Below are 21,349 nucleotides of genomic sequence, written 5' to 3'. Positions count from 1 at the left end.
AAATTAAATTTTTGTTTTCACATTAACAAACTAAATTAAACAAAAAAAATTCATTAAGAGAAAAAAAAACACAAAGAAAAAAGCGAAAAAAAAAAACCCATAGGCAAAACGGAAAAAAAACAAATGAAAAAAAAAAAAAAGTCAAGTGTTTCACTGTGTGCACAGCGACATATTATATGTAAAAAACAGAAGAAACAAAAGCGAGGAAAAAAAAATACAAAACTGCTACAGTAAAAAACTGACGCGTTAAAAAAACATGTAAAAATAAACAAATAAAAAAGAAAAAAAGGGAAAACTACTACAAAAAACAAAACCAAAAACGAAAAAAAAAAAAAGACAATAGAAAAAAAAACAAAAAAAAAAACTGTCACAAATAAATAAATAAACATGTGGGGGAAGCACTACAGCCAAATAAAAATCATGCAAAGAAAACACTGTAGTAATCCATAGTATTTTTTTTTCTTTTTGAAAAAAGCTACAAAGTTAAGTTCTCAACCAGCTTAATATAGAAAAAAAAATCGAGATCCGTGTAATAAAAGTATGAGAACTAAATTAAAATTTTTTTTTCACATTAAGAAACTAAATTAAACAAAAAAAAATTCATTAAAAGAAAAAAAAACACAAAGAGAAAAGAAAAAAAAAAAAACCCATAGGCAAAATGAAAAATAAAATAAAAGAAAAAAAAAAAAAAAAAAAGTCAAGTGTTTCACTGTGTGCACAGTGATACATTATATGTAAAAAACAGAAGAAACAAAAGCGAGGAAAAAAAAACTGCTACAATGAAAAACCCACGCGTTAAAAAAAAACAAAAAGAAAAAAAAAAAGAAAAAAAGAGGAAAAATTGCTACAGAAAAACAAAACCAAAAACGAAAAAAAAATACAACAAAAAAAAAAAACAAAAAAAATACTGAAAAAAAAAAACTGTCACAAAAAAAAAAACACTTTAACTACAGTGAATTTCCTATGCATTTTAGTATATTACTTAATTTGGTGGTATATATAACCAATGAATAAATTTACTTTTGCAATAATAGTAAATTTATAATAAAAAATATAAACATAACTTAAATTAAATTTTTATTTTTTATGAAAGAGGAAACTTTTCTTATTTTTTTTGATTCAACTTTTAACTTAATTAAAAAGGACAACGTTCATAATATTACAGTGTCATTGTTGTCATGGTTTATTTTATCATTATTAATATAATTATTATCAAAATAAATATCATAAATTCACATTTATATCATAAAACAAGATCATTAAAATCTACAATACTCATCTCAATTAAAAAAATTATCTTCTCTGCTCATATATCTGCATTGAGTTTTTAAAACTGGTTATATACCCATGATCACTTTCCTTATGATTATTTGCAATTAATTTTTGTGCTGAAGATTGGCAGAGCCGCCACGCTGCGGTTCTTTCCCTTGGCATTGTTGCAGAGAGATGCTCAAGTCTAAAGGTCTCAGAACTATTTCTCCTTTTCCATTCTAATGTTTTGTCATTGGTTCTAATTCTTGTGGCTTTATTGGACTTCAAAATATCCCTAAGGTTCTATATATTGCAGGAGTCGAAACACAGTTGGGATCAAATGGCAGGAAGAATTATAACAAGTGTCAAAGAAGACATACACCCTTGTGTGCGTTGGACAGCTTTATATACAATTAAACAATTTTCCAAGAATTTGAAACCTGAATTTCAAGACCAGTATCGAGACCAAGTTCTTCCAGCATTAACGAAAGCCATGGATGATTTCAATTATCCCCGCGTTCAGGTACTTCGATTCCTGAAGTAGTTAATCCTGGCTTACTCTTGTATTATCATTATCCTTTTGCCATCTTGCCTATTATATCCTTGATTCTTCATAATTTAATTATTATATCCTCTCAGGTGCAAGCTTATTCAGCATTGTTTGAATTCACCTCGAACTGCACTCCAAGTATTCTAAATCCTTACCTGAAAGAAATTGTCACCAAATTGCTCAAAGAATTAAGGGTATACTGTCTTTAATACAAGTCATTCTACTGTATGCACCATTGTTTATAATTCATTTTTGGCATTAATGCAGGAAGAAAAGCACATGATAAAGGGTGAAACTTTGAAAGTATTGTCAGCAGTTGCTTATTCATCACAGGTACTTCTTGATAGTCTCTTAATCTAAGTTTTATTTTTCTTACATTTCATTTATCCTTTTATTTTGACACTGTAGGATCAGTTTGCAGAGTATTACAGTACTGGCATGCCTTACCTTAAGGTTATAATGATGACTGCGAAAAAAGAACTTGATCACAATCTTCTTGCCAATTCCGTGGATTGCATCACTATGGTTTGGATGAATGTAGGAAAGGAGAAGATCAGAGATGATACTGATATGGTAATTGTCAATAAAAGTTTTTAGAATAGACCACCTGAAGTCAGCCTGTAACCCAAACAGATGGGGTCAGCAAGGCCAAATGATCTGTAATTGTGAGATCATTGCCTCACTAGCTGTTTGTTATCTCATACAAGGTTGTGAAAATGCTTATCTCTTTACAAAGATCTGAATTAGAGGCAAATGATCCAATGAGATGTTAACTGTTGCAAGTATGTTAATGTCACTTCTTCGATTTCATTTGAAACATAAACGCAGTACTTTCATTTATACCTGCTTTTTGTCTAACACAAATCAATAACCATGTTTCAGGCATGGTCCAGACTGGGGAAATGCTTGGGAAAAGAATTCAAACCTTATATGAGGGTCTCCATTCCTCGTTTGCTCTGGTCTGCTAAAATTGGATCATATGTCCTTGTACCTGAGAATCCTGACAATGTTGATGAATCAGACGGAAGGTTGGCTTTTAAGATGAAAATTTTTCTTCATTCCTCTAATGCATATGTTATAAGTAAATTTCTTTTCTTATTCCTGATTTTTTATACTTGTAGAAACAATGCTACAATGGCATAAGCTATGCTCTGAAATCGAGAAATCTTTTCTTTTAGCTTTATGCTTTCACAAGAAATTATTTTAACAATAAGATGGCAGCATTTGGTGTTTCGAATTATGATCTGATATTATGATTTTTAGCCCCTTCCTTTTGCTGAGGGATATATGATTTTTACAGTATGAGGGCCATGATTCTTGGAGAACGAAAGATATGGATCAAGACTAAGGTCCTGGAGGAGAAAGTTGCAGCTTGTAAAGGGCTGTATTTACTTGCTGATGAGTTGAAGGAAGGACTTTCTGTATGGATCGAAGAGGTTAGTTATGTAGCACCTTATATGATTTTCCTTTCTTGAATCTCTTCAAACAAAACGTAAAAGGCTGTAAATGTGCAGGTTGCTCAGACTTTAGTTCCATTTCTCAACTTTCAACTCAACGAAGAGATTCGAAGAGTTGCTGCTTCAGGTATTTACACATCAATGTTCCATGAGAAAGAAGGCAGAATTCTGCAAGTTAAAACTAATGCTCAGGATAGATTGCAGATTTCCTGACAGCCTGCACACCTTGGAGTAAAACTGTCACAACTTCCTCTAGGAAACTCCGATACCGCACACACCATTTGAAGCATCAGAACCTAGACACGTGTAGCTTTCTAGTCATATATGGATTGCATAGTGTTTTGCTTAGAATTAATACAGTTTTTCCTTTGAAGTTAAATTCAAAATCTGAGCTTGTTATGAGAGTTTTCAGCTGTCCTAAACCTTGTTAAGCACCATTTATCTCATCTTATTTTCTCATTGTAAATTTTTTATTTATCAGGAATGCTCCTGCATCACTGACAGTAACAATTTAATTTTTTTGTGCTTCGACACTAGCCATGCCAGTGCTATTAAAATCATCTAAAGAAGCAATACAAAAAGGGAATCTTGAATTGTCTGATGAATCTCCTTTCGAGAAGTTATGTTCTGATGCTAAAAGAAAACCAAGACGCTTCTCATGTATAGGGCTATACGCTCTTGTAATGGACTTGTCTTGATTCTGGGGACTGCTAGATCCTATTTCAAAGAATGTTTTACAGTGGATTCAATTCAAGCTCTTGCCATTTATTTGTGGGCATGAAAGAGTTAATATGTCATACTTTTTTTTTCTAAGACACAGCTAGGCAGAAACTAAAATTTAAGTCCCTGTGGCATAACTATAAGGTGATGATAACGGTAAATAGCAAGGTTATGCAAGCTGATTTTCCAGCAACGTTGAAGCTAATATGCATTGACAGCGACAAACAAACATGTTTTTCAAACCAAGGCAACATTCTTAGGCTGTTGAATCCAGCGAAGGAAGTTTTCACTGCAGATGTTGTAATGACAGTACGAAACTAAGAAAGCATATTGATGCAGAAATTCTGGTTTGTTGATGTATCGTTTTTTCACAAGCCACTGTCATCGAAGTGCCATTGTGACTGAGAAATCAGTAGGCAATCCAAAATTTTCAGCTGAATTCTTCGATTCCATAGACAATCTAGACACTTTCTCTGGATCACACACTCCAATCCCAAACAACGACATCCTCTCTGCAACCTCGACCAGATACAAATCCTTTACCCTCTTATCAACACACTTCCTCAATTCACCCAGACCAACAGCCACCACCTCCCTTTCCCTCCCAATCACCCTAATTCTCTTACAATCTCAGCCTTCATCATAAAACACATATCTCAACGCCTCTTCCCCAGCTGTCCACTTTTGTTAACCATATCCAGCGAAAGGATGCCTATATAGCCATGAGACTGGTGGAAAAACTTCATAGAATTCACAATGACGCGTCTAGCCAGAGAAAAAAGCAATTTGTATACTATTGTGTGCAAACAGTGGCCATGCCAACCTAATGCCTGTTTATTTGCTTGAGTGATCCCAAAACAATGAAAATTCTTCACTTCACCCTGACCAATCAATCATGTATATTTTATATTTTTATGCAAACCTTGAAGTAGAGATCTTGCTCACCACCAATCTCCAAAGAAAGTCTCAGCAAGAAACACAGATTCTCCAAGCATGTTTGTGTCCGCAACCAGCACCACCATCGAAGAAAAAGGGTAACAGGCTTTCTCCTAATCCCTCTGCAAAGTTCACCCCAAGGCCATCTAGATCCTTAGAAATATGAAACTCTTTTATTGAGCACTGTACTGATTTTAGTTAGCAATGTAAATAGAAGAGCTGCAAGCCAGAGTGTGTTGCAAACAGTATCAGTTTCGCAATGCAAGGGGAATCTGTTTTGGTTTACTGAATATGTTGCTTGAATATTTGTTTATACAATTTAAACAAAATGGTACTACAGGAATAGTCTTCCAGACCTTGCAAGGATGAGATCCCCGAAGTTCAGGAGGATTATCTCTGACTCAGGCCTGTCAGAATTCTTTATCTTCCCCTGTAGGGTTTTTTCTTCGGCAGCCATTCCTGCCTCTCTTAATCTCCTATTTGCAAATTTCTCATTGATTAAGCTTTTTTGCCTTTTGCTTTATACTTTAGGTAAATTTTCTTCATCTTTTCTATTTATTTTATTATCTAATTTTAGTTTTATTCTTTTATAATTAGTTATTTAAAAATATTAGGGTTTATGATAATTTATGGCTTTTGTTATGAATATGTTCAAATATGTTCAAAATAAATGTTTAAATCTGCTAATTTAATCAATTAAGTGTTTCTTTTCTTATTATAAAGAAATAAATTAATATTCATGCAAAACCACTATTCTTGACATCTCTTGCATTTATAGAGTAGTTTATTGAAATTTAATATTTTCACATGATTTATTTGTAAGTAAAATACCAAGTAGAAATCATGTTTTTCAAGCATTATTCCTCTTACACATACACTAGACATTGTTCCTTAATTAAATGTCTAGAAATGATTAAGTATAATTTAAGCAACATACTTATTATATGCATATAGATATGAATTGAAATAGGTTTTGATTTTGATGAATTGACGTGTATTTTGCTATTAATTTCATATGAAAGATTTAGAGTTATTGTGTAACTCAATTGACTTTTGTTTAATAGTGAATTATTGTGTAGTTGTGTTAATTACTATGTAGGCCCTAATGATGATAAAAAAAATCCAGCAGGTTCATAATAAATTAACATGTCACTAGACAAGTATTTCAAGCGTAAATCCCTTGAGGATGAAGAGTCAATTAAAGCTTCAAGTCATGTAACTCAATCAAGTTCAAAGAAAAGTCATGTTAAAATCAACCCCGACACTCTCCTTGCTGACCCTGGCTTAAGAAGACCAATTTATGAGTACCATATAAATGATAAGGATGCAATCCAAAGAGCTTATCTACAAAAAGGTCCTTGTCAACCTTCACACTATGATTTTCCTCAAAAACAATTTGGGAATATATCAAAATTACGACGCTTTAATCCAGCTTGGTTTGGTGCATACCCAACATTGTTAGAGTACAGTATAGCCAAAGATGCTGCCTTTTGCTTGCATTGTTACCTCTTCTAGTCAAAAGGGGGTGTTGATTCGTTTATGGGTGATGGGTTTTCAAATTGGAAAAAAGGAAAGATTTGATCTTCGTATTGGAAAGTCTAATAGTAGTCACAATACAGCTCGGATAAAATGTGAGAATTTGATGAATGAAAAACAAAGCATCATGACTTTGTTGTCCAAGCAGACAGTAAAGAGTCAAAGTGATTATCGAACTCGATTGAATGCTTCAATAAAGTGTGCTCTTTTTTTGTTGCACCAAGGACTTCCATTTTGTGGCCATGATGAATGTGAATGTTCAAGCAACCAAAAAAATTATCTAGAGCTCTTGCATTTCCTTTCTAGAACAATGAAGCTATTAAAAGAGTTACTTTCAGTGAAGCTCTTAAACATAACAAATTGACTTCTTCAAATATTCAAAAAGACATTACTCGAGCTAGTGCAAAAGAGATTACAAATGTGATTATCAAAGATCTAGGTGAATCATTATTTTTAATTTTAATTGATGAGTCATGTGACATATCAATCAAGGAACAAATGACAGTTATTATACGATATGTAGACAACAATGGATATATAATTAAACATTTTCTTGGCATTCAACATGTGTCAGATACAAATGCTAGTTCACTCAAGGCAGCTATTGAAGCTTTGTTTTCTAAACATGGGCTAAGTATATCAAGATTGCATGGTCAGGGATATGATGGAGCTAGTAACATGCGAGGTGAATTCAATGGCTTGAAAGCACTTATTCTAAATAACAATCCAAGTGCATATTATGTACATTGTTTTGCTCATAGACTTCAATTGACTCTTGTGGTTGTTACAAAGAAGCATAATGAAGTTGAAGATGTCTTCAATTTTATTTCTAGCATTATAAACATAGTTGGAGCATCATGTAAAAGGATGGAGGTGATTAGATAAAAACAATATGCTAGAATTATTGAAGGACTTGAAAATGGGGAAATTTTTAGTGGACGAAGCTTGAATCAAGAAACTTCTCTTAGAAGGTATGGTGATACTCGTTTGGGCTCCCACTATATTACAATTATTCATTTACTTGCAATGTTTTCATTAGTTCTTAATGTGCTTGAGATTATAAAGGAGGATGAGATGAACTCAGAACAGAGAACGGAAGTAGTCGTTTAACAGGTATTATGAAATCATTTAATTTTGTGTTCATGCTTCATTGTTTGAGAATGATACTAGCAGTTACTAATGAGTTATCACAAGCATTACAAAGAAAAGATCAAAACATAGAAAATGCTATGAGTTTATTGAAAACATCATAGGAACGATTCAAATTGATGAGAGAGAATGATTGGGAATTTTTAATGGAAGAAGTGTCATCTTTTTGCATCAAACATGATATTGATATTCTAAACATGGATGATGAGTACAAGCTTCGTGGGCGTTCAAGGCGAAAATCTCAAGGGATTACAAACTTACACCATTTTCGTTATGAATTATTTAACAATAACATTGACATGCAACTTACTGAGTTGAATGATCGTTTTACCGAGATGAGTATGGAGTTACTTCTTTATGTGGCATGTTTAAGCCAAAATGACTCTTTCTCTAGTTTCAACAAAGAAAAGCTTATTCACCTTACTCTTTTTTATCCTAGTGAATTTTCTATAGTGGACCTTTGGTACTTGGTGATCAACTTGATACGTATATTATTGATCTATGTGGTGATGATGAGTTCTTTGGTATTGAAGGTATTGCTAGTCTTGTAGAGAAAATGGTAAAAACAAAGAAGAATTTGATATTTCCATTAGTATATATGCTTTTCAAAATTGTCATTATACTTCTACCAGTTGCAATTGCTACAGTGGAGAGAGTTTTTTTTGCTATGCATATTGTCAAGAGTAGATTGCGGATCAGGATGAGAGATAAGTGGATGAATGATAGTTTGGTTGTATACATTGAGAAAGATATCTTCAATAAGATTGATAATGAAGCTATTATGAAGCGGTTTCAAAATATGAAAACTCAAAGAGAACAATTATAATGTAAGTTTTTTCATTTTAAAAGTATTTTTATATTAATTTTATTTTATATGAATTAATATATATGTTTTGAATTGATATGAATTAATATACATATTTTGAATTGATTTCTAATAAATGTCTATATAATATAGTATTTGTTAATAATTTCCCCCCTCATTTAAAAAACTCTGGATCCGCCACTGCTCGACAATAACATGATGATTATGGATAAAATATTTTTTTTCCCCAAATGATCCAAGAAGATGAGGCCAAGTATGGCCTATGGAATTCCATTACTGGCAAGAATAAGAGGAATGTATATATATATATGGTTTGGTATAGATATAATTTTATGAAACTTTAAGATTATTATTGATTTTAAAGTCAGGGTCAGGCAAGGTTTTGAGTAGAATAAGATAATATCTATATCTAACCAAAAACCTTACTTTTAAATTTTACCCGAATCTAATCCGAACTAAAATTATCCATAGAATTTACTATTCAGATCTTGTTAGCATCCATGAGATTTGGTATGGGTGAAATAGCATTAGTGTGGGTTAAAGCTCATTACAAATCTAGAACTAAAAAGTTGTTAGCAGATCAAATAGGCTTATTAACTAAATTTAGTTAATTGGCCATTATACCTTTGTTCAGGCCAGTGTATATCACAATATATTTAAAGATGTTTATGTATTTTTTTAGCTTTAATCAGTAGGTATGTAGGAGGCTTCAAGCCTAAAAAAACCCATTTCTTAAACTCACACTCCAACTTCCTCGGTTAGGCTTTTATTGACCAAAAGCACAAAATTTACAACTAAGTTTAGCAAATATTTTATGCTCCATAATCTTCTTCCATCTTTTAGGTAGTGTTTGGTTACTGTCTCGGGATAGAGGAAACAATACAGGAAAAAAAAAAAAGATAGAGACAAAGACAAAATTGTGTTTAGTAATGGTATACAAGACAAATAGATTGTCTCTATATCCTATTTGGTTATGGTGGATAAGACATAATAAAATATATAAAAAAATTATTTTACCCTTAAAATGTATTGTTGTTAAACTTATAAATTTTAAAAAATAATTAGATATTATTTTTTCTATTTATTTTATATTGAGTGTTAAAATTAATAATACTATAATAACTCTAGTTACAAAACTAGAATTGGTCTAGCAGGTCGACCTAGAACCATGTCGATCTAAGGCTTGAACTAGTTCGAGTTTAAGAAAAAATAAAAGAAAAGTTTGACTCGACTTGACCTTGTTAAAAACCTAGGCTAACCTAGTATAAAACATGGGTTTAAAACTTATTGACTTTTTTTAAAAAAATCTTTTTGGTTAAAACGAGGTTACTTTGATTATTTTTTAAAAAAAACATTTAGGTCAATCATGTTGACCCCTCGATCCATGACTTGAACTTTACCTCAAATTGACTCTTGAGTCAGGTCTTAAAACTTTGATAATATTCATTTTTATCCATACATTGACTTGGGTCAACTCATGTTTACTCTTTTGACCCGTGACTTAGACCTTGCTCTAGATTGATCCCTGAATAAGATTTTAAAATTATGATAATAACCACTTTTATTCTTACATTGACTTGATTCAACCCGACCCTGTGACCTAGGCCTTACTCTAGGCCAACCACCAAATCAGATTTTAAAATTGTGATAATAACTATTTTTATTTTTATGCTGACTAAGGTTAACCCAACCTTGTGACCTGGACCTCAACTAGTAATCTAGGCTCTACCTAGGATCGACCTTGAATTAAGTTTTAAAACTATGATAATAATTATTTTTATCATTACATGTCTTAATTGTAAAATTTTGGAATAGAGAGTTCTTATAAAGATATTTTAGAAATAAAATAATAAATATTCTCTCCAAAGACATATCCTCTTTGTACCTCTTATTTTGGAAGTATAGAAATTCACTCTAAATTGTTCAAAAGATAGAGTTATTTTTTTGTCTTTGTTTGTGTCTTTTCAACCAAACATATTTCTATCTTAATTATATCCATTCTTTTTGTTTCAGGACAATAATCAAATGCTACCTTAATATTTCAACCTTTAGAAACATTAGTTGATACCAAAAGTTTATAAATTAAGCCTAGAATACATTCTCCATTTTTCCATAAATCAATATATGCTATGGCTTCACCTCCAATCAACTTCTTTTTGTAAGCTACAAAATTCCCTCACCAACTTCTTTTTTGGGTCTTTCAATTTTCTCTATTTTTTTTTTTTTGGATCTTCTAGAGTTACATGACTTTTGGTTCAACTTTTTCTCTCAATCTTTTCTAACGAAAAATTCATTTTTTTTTTAATATAGGTAAAGGCTTAGTGGAGTCTCTTAGATTTTTCCAAAATTTACCTCAAAGTTTTTGAAATGTTTTACTACTCCTAATTCTTAAAACCATAAACTTTACCAATTGAACAAGTCTAATATATGAAAATTAAATTAAATTGTTAAATTAAAATTGAAATCATACAGGATTTTAAAAATAAAATAGTTTAGGGGATAACTCCAGGAAAACTCTTTACTCTTTATATATATATATATATATATATATATATATATATATATATGAAAATTTAAAAAATTATAAGGTTAGTAGAGATTACCCATTCTTTTAACATAAATGATTTCGAGGGTGTATGAGATGAATTCTATTTTTGTTTTTTAAATGCTTGTTAAAAGTTTTTTCTAGCTTGAACAATCATTACATTGATGCTTTTTTAAGTGCTTTCTGATTGTTTTGATGAACTGATGTTAAAAATTAAAAAAAAAATCTGAAAACAATTTATTTTAATACATTTTCAGGTAAAAAGTTATTTTTAAAAGTACTCTACCATAATCTTAAACACCTTTTCATTGCAAATAGGCTTAGTTAGCTATACATATAATAGATAAAGACAAATATGAAGTCTAACATAAAGCCTATGAGATAAATGAATGAAGACATCTAGTTCAAATCAAGATGTTCTTGTTCTTTTTGTTTTTTTTTTTTTTTTTTTTTTTTATTGAGTGGGAGGTTCAATAGTCCTTGATATAATGCATAAGTGTGTTTAATATTGTGATAGTTTTTTTAATTGCAAGTTAACCCGACCTTGTGACTTGGGCCTCGACCAATGATTTAGGCTATACCTAAGATCGACTCCGAGTTGAGTTTTAAAACTATGATAATAACCATTTTTATTCTTACATGTTTTAGTTGTATAATTTTGGAATAAAGAGTTGTTAAAATGATATTTTAAGAATAAAATAATAAATATTTTCTCAAGATAAATGTCGTTTTTGTACCTTTTGTTTGGGAAGTATAGAAATTCACTCTAAAATTGTCCTATAGATATAGTGACTTTTTGTCTTTGTTTGTATCTCTTTAACCAAAAACATTTTTATCTTCACTATCTCCAACCTTTTTATCCCAAGACAGTAGCCAAACATTACTTTAATATTTCTACCTTAAAAAACATTAGTTGACACAAGATGTTTGTAAAATTAAGCCTAGAATACATTCTCCAACTTTCCATAAATCAATATGTGTTATGACTTTACCTCTAATCAACTTCTTTTGGTAAGCTACAAAACTCTTCCCACCAACTCCTTTTTTGGCTCTTTGAATTTGTTCTCTAAATTTCTTTTTGGATCTTCTAGAGTTGCATTACTTTTGGTTCAACTTTTGCTCTTAATCTTTTCTAATGAAAATTCATACATATTTTTTTAATGCATGTAAGGGTTTAGTGGAGTCTCTTATATTTTTCCAAAATTTCTCTCAAATGTTTTGAAATTTTTACTACCCGTAATTCCTAAACCATAAACTTTACCAATAGAAAAAGTCTAATATATGAAAATTAAAATTGAAATCATGGAGGGATTTAAAAAAAAAATAGTTTAGGGGATAACTTGAGGAATCTATGTGAGTGCGCGCATGTGTGAAAATCTAAAACTTTATAAGGTTAGTAGAGTTTACCCTTTTTTTAACATAAATGACTTTGGGGGTGTATGTGACAACTTCTACTTTTGTTTTTAGATACTTGTTAAAAGTTCTTTTAGCTTGAAAAAGTATTACATTGATGCTTTTTTAAGTGTTTTTCAATTGTTTTGATGTGCTGATGTTAAAAATTTTTTAAAAAAATCTAAAACAAATTTATTTTAATATATTTTCAAGTAAAAAATTATTTTCAAAAGTATTCTACACAATAATCTTAAACATCCTTTTCATATAATAGATAAAAACAAATATGAAGTCCAACACAAAGCCCATGAGATAAATGAACAAAGACATCTAGTTCAAATCTAGATGTTCTTGTACTTTTTGTTTTTATTATTATTATTATTATCATTGAGTGAGAGGTTCAGTAGAGCTTGATATAATGAGTAAGTGTGTTTGTTTAATGTTGTGGTAGTTTTCATTGTTGTAATTTTTAAAAATAGATTTAACAAAGCTACAAATCATAACTTTTTTCTTAATCAAGGTTTCTGGAGAGAATTTTTAGTAGGATTGAAGCAAAAACTGTTATGTGTATTAATTAACCAAATATTTTTAAATTTATGACTGGAGCAAAACATAGACCACATCATACTACTCTACATAAGCAAATGGAACCTAAGTCTTCACAACATATAAATATAGTTAAGAAATTGTGAATTACGTTCGAACATGTTTGTTTTTGCGTTTCAAAAGTTCTTTGAAAAAATTTAAATTTTATTTTTATTTGTTTTTCAAATTAATATTTCTTAGTGTTTTCAAATCATTTTGATATGCTGATATCAAAAATAATTTTTTAAAAATAAAAAAAATATTATTTTAATACATTTATGAGAAAAAAAACACTTTTAAAAAATAACTATAATCACACTCATAACCCTCCTGACTTAAGCATTACTTTATTAAAAGAAGCTAGGGAATATATAATTATATTATCTGTTAGGGTAACCTTTTAATGTATTAATTGGTTAATTTCTTTGCTGGCAATTAAAGTATACTTAATTAGCTGAGTTGAACTATACAAGCTTGCAAGTTGCAACCTATGGTGACGACTGAGGGTATGAATAGCGAAGAGAATAAGTCTTTTGCACTATGCATTGTCTTCCAAATAGGCCTAAGAACGTGGCATGGGAATTGACAAAGACCATACACAAGCAATCCTTCTGATGGATCATCTCCAAGCTCTACGACTTAACATAATTTTTTTGAAAATATTAAAAATGGTCCCACATGGATTTATGAGATAATAAATTAAACTATACAATATTTATGTCAAGATCCACGCACACCCCCCGCTTTAAATGCTGGGCAAACAGTAGGGGTCAAAAGCTTTCCTGAAGGACAATGCCAGCCTCTCTCTTAGGGCCCTTGGCTGGAGCATGATGTGAAATAAAATGGTTAGACTTAGACACCCTTTGATGTCTGAGAAGCTTGAGCAAATGAACTCAAATAAAAGAAGAAAAAAACTGTAAAAAAAGAAAGAACAAGAAAAGGAAATAAAAAGAAAACCCACCATTCTATGCAACTTTTTTAAAAAATTAGCTCAATAACAAATTTTATTTTGCCAAAATAGCATAATTAAAAACTTATTTATTAAAACAATATAGTTAGTTGAGACACATGTGCAAAATATATACAAATTTGTAAATTTGTAAAAAAATAGTTGGGACATTTCAAATTTAAAGTTGTGCTTGTGGTTGTGATATATGCACAATCTTTAAATTGTTTTTCATATAAAATGGCATGGTCATGTGTGATTTTCATAAATAAAATTTAAATTGTACTATTTTTCTTTTTTAAGGAATATACTAAATTTAAAAAAAAAAAAAAAAAAAAAACACCCTCTGAAATGGTTAGCAAACAGGAAGCTAGCCTTAACAAGACATGCTTGCTAGCACAATCACACATGCATATATTATCTTATAATCATCATAGCCTCATGATGGCTTACCTTGTCTTCACTATTGTTTTGTTGTCAGCAAGAAAAGAGGGAAAAGTTGAGATAATAAAAGAAAAAAAAAAAAGCTTTCAGAGAAATATATAAAGAGCGAGCGGAAGTAGTGGAGCTTTTTTTTTTTTAAAAAAGGGATTTTTTCATCAATCATAAAGCAATCGATTACAAAATCATTTTCTCACCTCTCACATCAGACAACCTTTTCTGTTTCTGCCAAAAAAGTCCTGTATCCTCCTGCCTCCTTTGCATTCAATACTCTCTTTTCGAGGACTGGGCCATCTAGGGTTTACCCCCCTCCCACCCGTCGGCCCTCCCCCTCTCCCAGACAAATTCATATTCATATGTCAGCCTCAAGGAGGGCAACTTGTTCCAAGTGTCAATGTGTAATTATTAAAATGAGGTCAGTGACTATCTCTGCTACTGTGAATTTCTTATGAGGATTAAAGAGATTTTGACTATGCAGCGTGAGTGCTTGAGAGATTATTGGTTTCAAATGAAGAAGCTAACAAAAAGTTGATTTCAAGATCTCGTAAATGAAATCCAGCAAGTGCTAGCTAGATCGAGACCGCCATTGCACCGCGTGTTTCAAACTTGACCTAACTTTGAAAAACTAACTAAACAACATGATCATCATTAATGAATATCGATTAGCTGAATTGTTTCAATCTAAATAAAACGATCTCTATCTTCTTAAGAAAGAAAATTAATACTCTATGAAACTCATGAGGTTCCATGGTTTTTAATTTTTTTATTTTTCTGAACAAATAAATGCAAACTCACGGGCAAGCACATGCCCCATAAGATTTGTTATATACACATCAATTTCCCCATGATTGTTGATTAAAATAGACACATTTTATGCATTTATAACATATATATATATATATATATATATATATATATATATATATATATAAAAGTTGATACAACATACATATATATAAGCAAACTAAGATATGATATCGATCCTTGGTTGCATAGAAATTATGTAACAGGACAAGTTATGATGTGCATTGAACTATAACGTATTGTCAAGTTAAGAATATAGAAATAGAATATATAGAAGGTTGCATATATGTATATGGGAGTGATGTGCACACAATGATCAAACTATCAAAGGGACACATGTTTATATGGGTGAAACTTTGTTTGTGGATGGTTGAGTGTTGTAATAAGTGTCGGCATATGAGGTGGTTCACACTACTTTCTTTGTAGTCGTGGTGCTCTTTCACCCTCAAAATATTCGTTTGTCAAAGGATACGTATGAAATATTGAATCCAAGTTTCTCCTTCAATTCCCCCACCTCAAGATTGAAAAGTAAGCTTTGACAATATCTCTTTCTTCTTACTCTCTTTGATACACACACACACCCCACATCCTACTATTAGAGAATAATATAAATCATATTTTGGGACCTCACCTAACAGCTTAAGCTTTTGGATTGAATTAGTTCTTTGACATGATATCAGAGCCTTAATGACCAAGCGGTCATGAGTTTGAATCTCACAATCCTTATTTATTTGATAAAAATTAAGTACAAGATAATGTAGGTTTGTACAAATTTTAAATTCAAAGGGCTTTCACTTAAGGGGGTATGTTAAAGAATAATATAAATCATATCTTGGAACCTCACCTAATAACTTAAGTTTTTGGATTAAATTGATTCTTTGAGATCTACCTAACAAGAACTTGCCATTGAAGCTATTATAGTATAGCAAAGAATGGGACATTATGCATTAAAGCTAGTGCGAGTAGAAAAGTAACCTAATTCCATAACTTAAACAACTTCTATACAGATAGGATAATTTCATTGTGAGCATTACGAGATATTATCCTTGTAAGCTTAGTTAGCTAAATGGATTTGTTATTATCTTATTACTCGATAATTTAATGAGAAATTGTAAGATAAAAACTACTCGTGAATAGACTACTCGGAATATAAGCGATTTGTTTAGAATATGATTAGAAAAAAGACTTGATATGAGAAAGCTAACATGAAATCATTGAACTATTAAAACATAAAAAAGGCTTTAGAAGAGATTGTATATGACCAAATTCATTCGAAAAAGAGTATAAATATATAAGTTTTTACCTGTTTCATGATTGAATTTATAATTCTGTTGGAAATTTAATTGTATGTTCATTGAGAGCCAAATAGATTGAGCTAAGTTGCGGCTGTAATGAATCTCGTTGTCCTTACTCTAACTCATCATATATATGAACATGTGATGTGTTCCTATACTTATATAGGAATTGATCAAACATTTGTTGCCATGACGATGATGGCTATAGTTATAACGACGATGGTTTTCATGTTATATGCATGTCACTAATCTCATGTTTGGCTATATACAAATGAAGATAACGACGGCGATGATGAAGTTGATTGGGTTTTTCTTTTTTCTTTATCTTAACTTTAATCACAGGAGTTCTCACATGATTAAAAATATTTTTTTTTATCAATTACAATAAGCACCAATATTGGTATTCTATTTGTTACCCTATTGATTAATTAATTTCATTGATGCAATACTTTCAAACTTGACTCAAATAACCCTTTCTCTAAGACTTAGAGAATAAAATTAGGATTTATGATCCATTCTCCTAAAATAGGATTAATGATGCAAATGATCCTAGCATCATGTGATGCTTATCATGTAATTTCAAGAACATATAGAGATGTTGTAATAGTGTTATGTTGTTTTCTAATAGGCATGTTTGTCTTTCATTTTCTTTTTCTATGTAAGTTTTTCCTAGTTGTCATCCTTTTAATACTTTTTTCAATACTTTTGGTTATCAATACTTTTTTCTAATATTTTTTTTTCCTTCTAACATCATTTTCCCTTTTTTTGGTTGGAAGACGACAATGTTTAATATTGAAGAATAATATAAATTATATCTTAAGATCTAACTTAACAATTTAAGTTTTTGGATCAAATGATTCTTTGACATGATATCAAAGTATTGATAACCAAACGGTTATGAATTTGAATCTCACAATCTCTATTTATTTGATAAAAATTAACTACAAGGTAATGTAAGCCTGTGTAAGTTTCAAATTTAAAGAGTTTTCACTTGAAATGGTGTATTAAAAAATAATATAAATTATATCTTGAGATCTCACCTAATAACCTAAACTTTTAAGTCAAATGATTATTTTACATTGAAGATTCATATTGAATGTTCCAATATATATATTGATGAGATTTATTTTGTTTTTTTTTTTTTCTCTTTTTTTTTTTTTTGTGTGTTTTGTGTGTGGGGATGCAAGAGGGGCCAAGAATTAAGGCTCAAAACATTGAAAAATGAACCAACAACACCTGCTGTGATCATAAACATTTCGATATCTTTTGAAATAACTCCAATTATTTACGGTGAAAAAAAAAATGATGCTAACTGGCAATCACTTGTAGAAAAATATAAACCATCAAGGGTGTTTGACTTTGATAATGTCCAGAGCTCCTTTTCATCTCCATTTTGGAGATTTGTGCATTTTACCATAAATGACAACAGAGAAGCCGAGAAGAAATCAAGGGAAAAACACAAAAGAATTTGGGAATGGTGTAGACGTACGTGCATCACTGCAAGGGAAAAAAAGAGGCATGGCATGTGAAAACAAATACTAATGTCACGGGTTATACAGACATTTCTGCCTTCTTTTCAGTGATTTTTCTGATATATCTTTTCCTTCCCGGTCTAAAATGAGAGTTTAAATCTTTAAATTCCTCAGATGGTCCATTGGAAATTGTTAGCAAGACAATCAGCTACTACCATACAAAAAGATAAACCTATATAAAAAAAGAATTTTGAATTACTTTGTAAATATTTCCTGAAAACGTTTTTACACAAAATAATAGCAAGGGGTTTGAGATTTAGATTTTTTTTTTTTTTAAACATTAGCAACAAGCATACAAAGACATGCTTGTATGGCATAAAAATGATATCCCAACCAAGCTGTTATACCCAAAGAACAATATTTGGATAGTGTATATGTACCTAGAAATTCCAGCCCAAATCTCAAGGGTTTGGTTATATATATATATATATAAGTTCAAATATAAAAAAAGAATCGCTATCTAATTTTTAATTTCTTTTAAAATTTTGATAAAAAAAAGAGAGTCCAAGTCAAGTTAGGACAACGCAGGTGAGAATGACGTACCCATGGAAAGAGACAACAGAAATCATAAAAACGCAAGGCTAAAATGGAGTCCAAGCTATAGGGACAAATTTGTAAAAACTCATTTGATACGATGTAATTAATAAGCTTGAATAATTCTTCTATGTGCACATGAGAATCACACGCCATTATCTTAAACCATTGAAAGTGACACATTAACCATAATAATAATCATAAAAGGAGCATGATCTAGAATGAGTTCTCAAACTATGGGGACTCATATGTAAATAATCCTGTATTATTAGTAAGGTTAAATTAATACAATATTAATCGAATCACATGTATTCATCTAATCTCATTTTATATTATTTTTATCTATACCTATTCTCGTTAATTATTTAATATAACTCAATTAAATTAATCGATAAATAGATACGAGAATATAGGGAACTTCCATCCAAATATGAACGTAAGAAAAACATACATTAGTGTAAGAATAATCATCCAAAATTTTGAGACATGAGTACCAACCAGATGAAGAAGAAAATCTGAATGATATGATAGTAGAATATTGTTTATCCTAAAAAAGGAGACATTATATCTTAGTATAGTAACTTTATATAATGTTTCATTCAAACAAGGTGGGTCCATGTTTTGCTAAAAATGAAAGTAAGGCTAGGTTACACACAAGACTTGCTATGTAGGATATGTTTGGCATCGCTTTATCACACGAAAAAAGACAGATTGGATATATTCCTCCATGCAAGAGATCAGAGTGAGGAAGGAATTAAGGAAGAGAGAGAGAGAGAGATGTGAATAAACTTTAGGAAAAGGATTTATCTTTGCTTTTTAAATGCATATTGTGGTCACACTTTGATGAAAATGAAAGCACGACGTGCTAGCTTGCAAGCAAGCTTCATCAAAGGCGAAGGAAACATACTCAGAGAAGCAAAGGACCTTCCCTAAAATCTCTCTTGGGGTTGGGGGAAAATGAAAGTTGAATTGATTGTTGATGACCATATCATATCTCTTTCCAGCAATTCCCCCAGTTGTAATACCTAGCAGGATACATGTAGGACCAAAAGCAAGAGCTTGAATATTCAGGTATATGCTTGAGCTGTGACATCTGGTATCATCGTATAATGTTGGATTGGACTCTCACGTGTACAATCCATTGATGTTAACCGTGGAGAAATTGTGCTTTCTCCTCATGTTGTAGTTCAAGGTTTGAATACTAATAAAGAAAAATTGTAAGATTTTCTTTTTTGGTTGAAAAACCTAGTAACATTCTCTTATATATTTATAATTTATCAAACATATTTTTTCACGAAAAATAATCCAATTTTTATATTTAATTTGTTCATATATATTCTTCAACATACTTTTTGTTAGCTATTTTATAAAATATAATTATTATATGATCAACGCGTGATAATTTTAATATAAACTTGTAAAAAATATTTTCTTAAGTCAATCTAATTGATGATATGTATGATATAATTGATTATAAGAGTATTATAAAATGTGTGTGTGTGTGTGTGTGTGTGTGTGTGTATAGAGGAAGTAATATAGGACTAGTTTAGTGTTGTAGTCTCTACACTTACTATTGTATATTGCCATATACATATTGTTGCTACCCAATTTTTGACCCATGTTTTGATATATTTTCAAAAAAATCCAAAAAATGATAAAAACAATGAAAATCCAAAAAATATGTTTTTTAATATATTTGCGTCATTTTAGCATTTTCAACGTCGTCTAAAAAAGAATTTAAATTTTTAAGGGTCTTTCAAACGCGTTTGACTTTTCACGCGTCGTTTTTAAAATCATTGATTTTCCGCATCGAGTCGACGTTGATATTGCTCATTTTCAAAAAATTACAAAAAAACAAGAAAAATCAAATTTTACAAAAAAAGAAAGTTAAGGGACCAATGTTGAAAACTTGGTAATATTTTTTTGCCTATAAATACTGGTTTCTAACACTTGCAAGGGGGGGGCAATTTTGACAACATCTAAAAAAAATACCAACAACCCTAAACCTATCATCTCCCATTTTTCTCAAGGCAGCCGCCCCCCACCCTTGACATTTTTTTTTCCTCCCTCAACCGGCTGTTACCCCCTTCAGCCGGACCCTCTCATTTTCAACCCAAAGAAGCTGCCAGCCCCTCATTTTTTTTTTTCGAGCTCCCTCAACCGGCCAAAACAACAGCCCCAGTTTGAAATTCTTCTTCCCATAATCGCCGTCCGAAACGACCACACCACCACCGAAACTTCCCCCCTTTGCTTGGTGATTATTTTTGCCCCGGTTTGGACTTTTCTCTAAAAAACAGCCGGATCAGCCACTCCGTTCCCCCCAAATCACAGATCATCACCATTTCCCCCCTCCCCAGTCTGTGCTTCTCATTTTTTTTTCCGGCCACTCCTTCATCCTCTCTCGCCGGCCTCCTCTACATCAACACCGGAGACTTCCCCTCGGCGTTTTCAGTCATCTCTCGACAGCCATCTCCCCTCTCGCCGGTCACCAGACCTCATCTTCAGCAACCAGATCGGCCTCCAGCGCCGCCGTCCGCACCGGAAGCAGAGGAGAAAAGGAAACCCAGCGCCCACCGCGGCGCAACCAGCAGCTCCAGCACCATCGAGGCCACCGCCATTAACACAGCAGCAGCGTCGCTCCCCCTTTGCAACCACCGGATCCACCACCAGAAATAGAGGAGAAGAAGACACCCACAACCGCCGGCCATCTGAACAGAAGAAGAGGAAACAGAAACAAGCTGCAGGGAGGGCAGATCCAAAACGGCGAAGGAAGAATGAGCCAAAAAAACAGATCTATAACGGAAAAAATAATTAAAATCAACTGTTGTTTGTGTGTGTTTCTCCGTTCTG

General features: G+C 31.5%; 1 protein-coding gene across 1 annotated transcript; it reads left to right on the top strand.

Moving 5' to 3' along the window:
- The first annotated feature begins 1,591 nt into the window (after window positions 1-1,591).
- On the top strand, window positions 1,592-3,471 carry LOC140955513 (uncharacterized). Its single transcript, XM_073408721.1, has 7 exons — window positions 1,592-1,774; window positions 1,891-1,995; window positions 2,069-2,134; window positions 2,210-2,374; window positions 2,684-2,829; window positions 3,102-3,237; window positions 3,316-3,471. The coding sequence occupies exons 1-7, from the start codon at window positions 1,592-1,594 to the stop codon at window positions 3,469-3,471; spliced, it is 957 nt and encodes a 318-aa protein (XP_073264822.1).
- Window positions 3,472-21,349: the final 17,878 nt, after the last annotated feature.

The sequence above is a fragment of the Populus alba genome, chromosome 4 (assembly GCF_005239225.2).
Source record: "Populus alba chromosome 4, ASM523922v2, whole genome shotgun sequence".
Taxonomy (NCBI): Eukaryota; Viridiplantae; Streptophyta; class Magnoliopsida; order Malpighiales; family Salicaceae; genus Populus; species Populus alba.
Note: the sequence above shows the minus strand (reverse complement) of the source record. Positions and strands in the feature narration are given on the sequence as shown.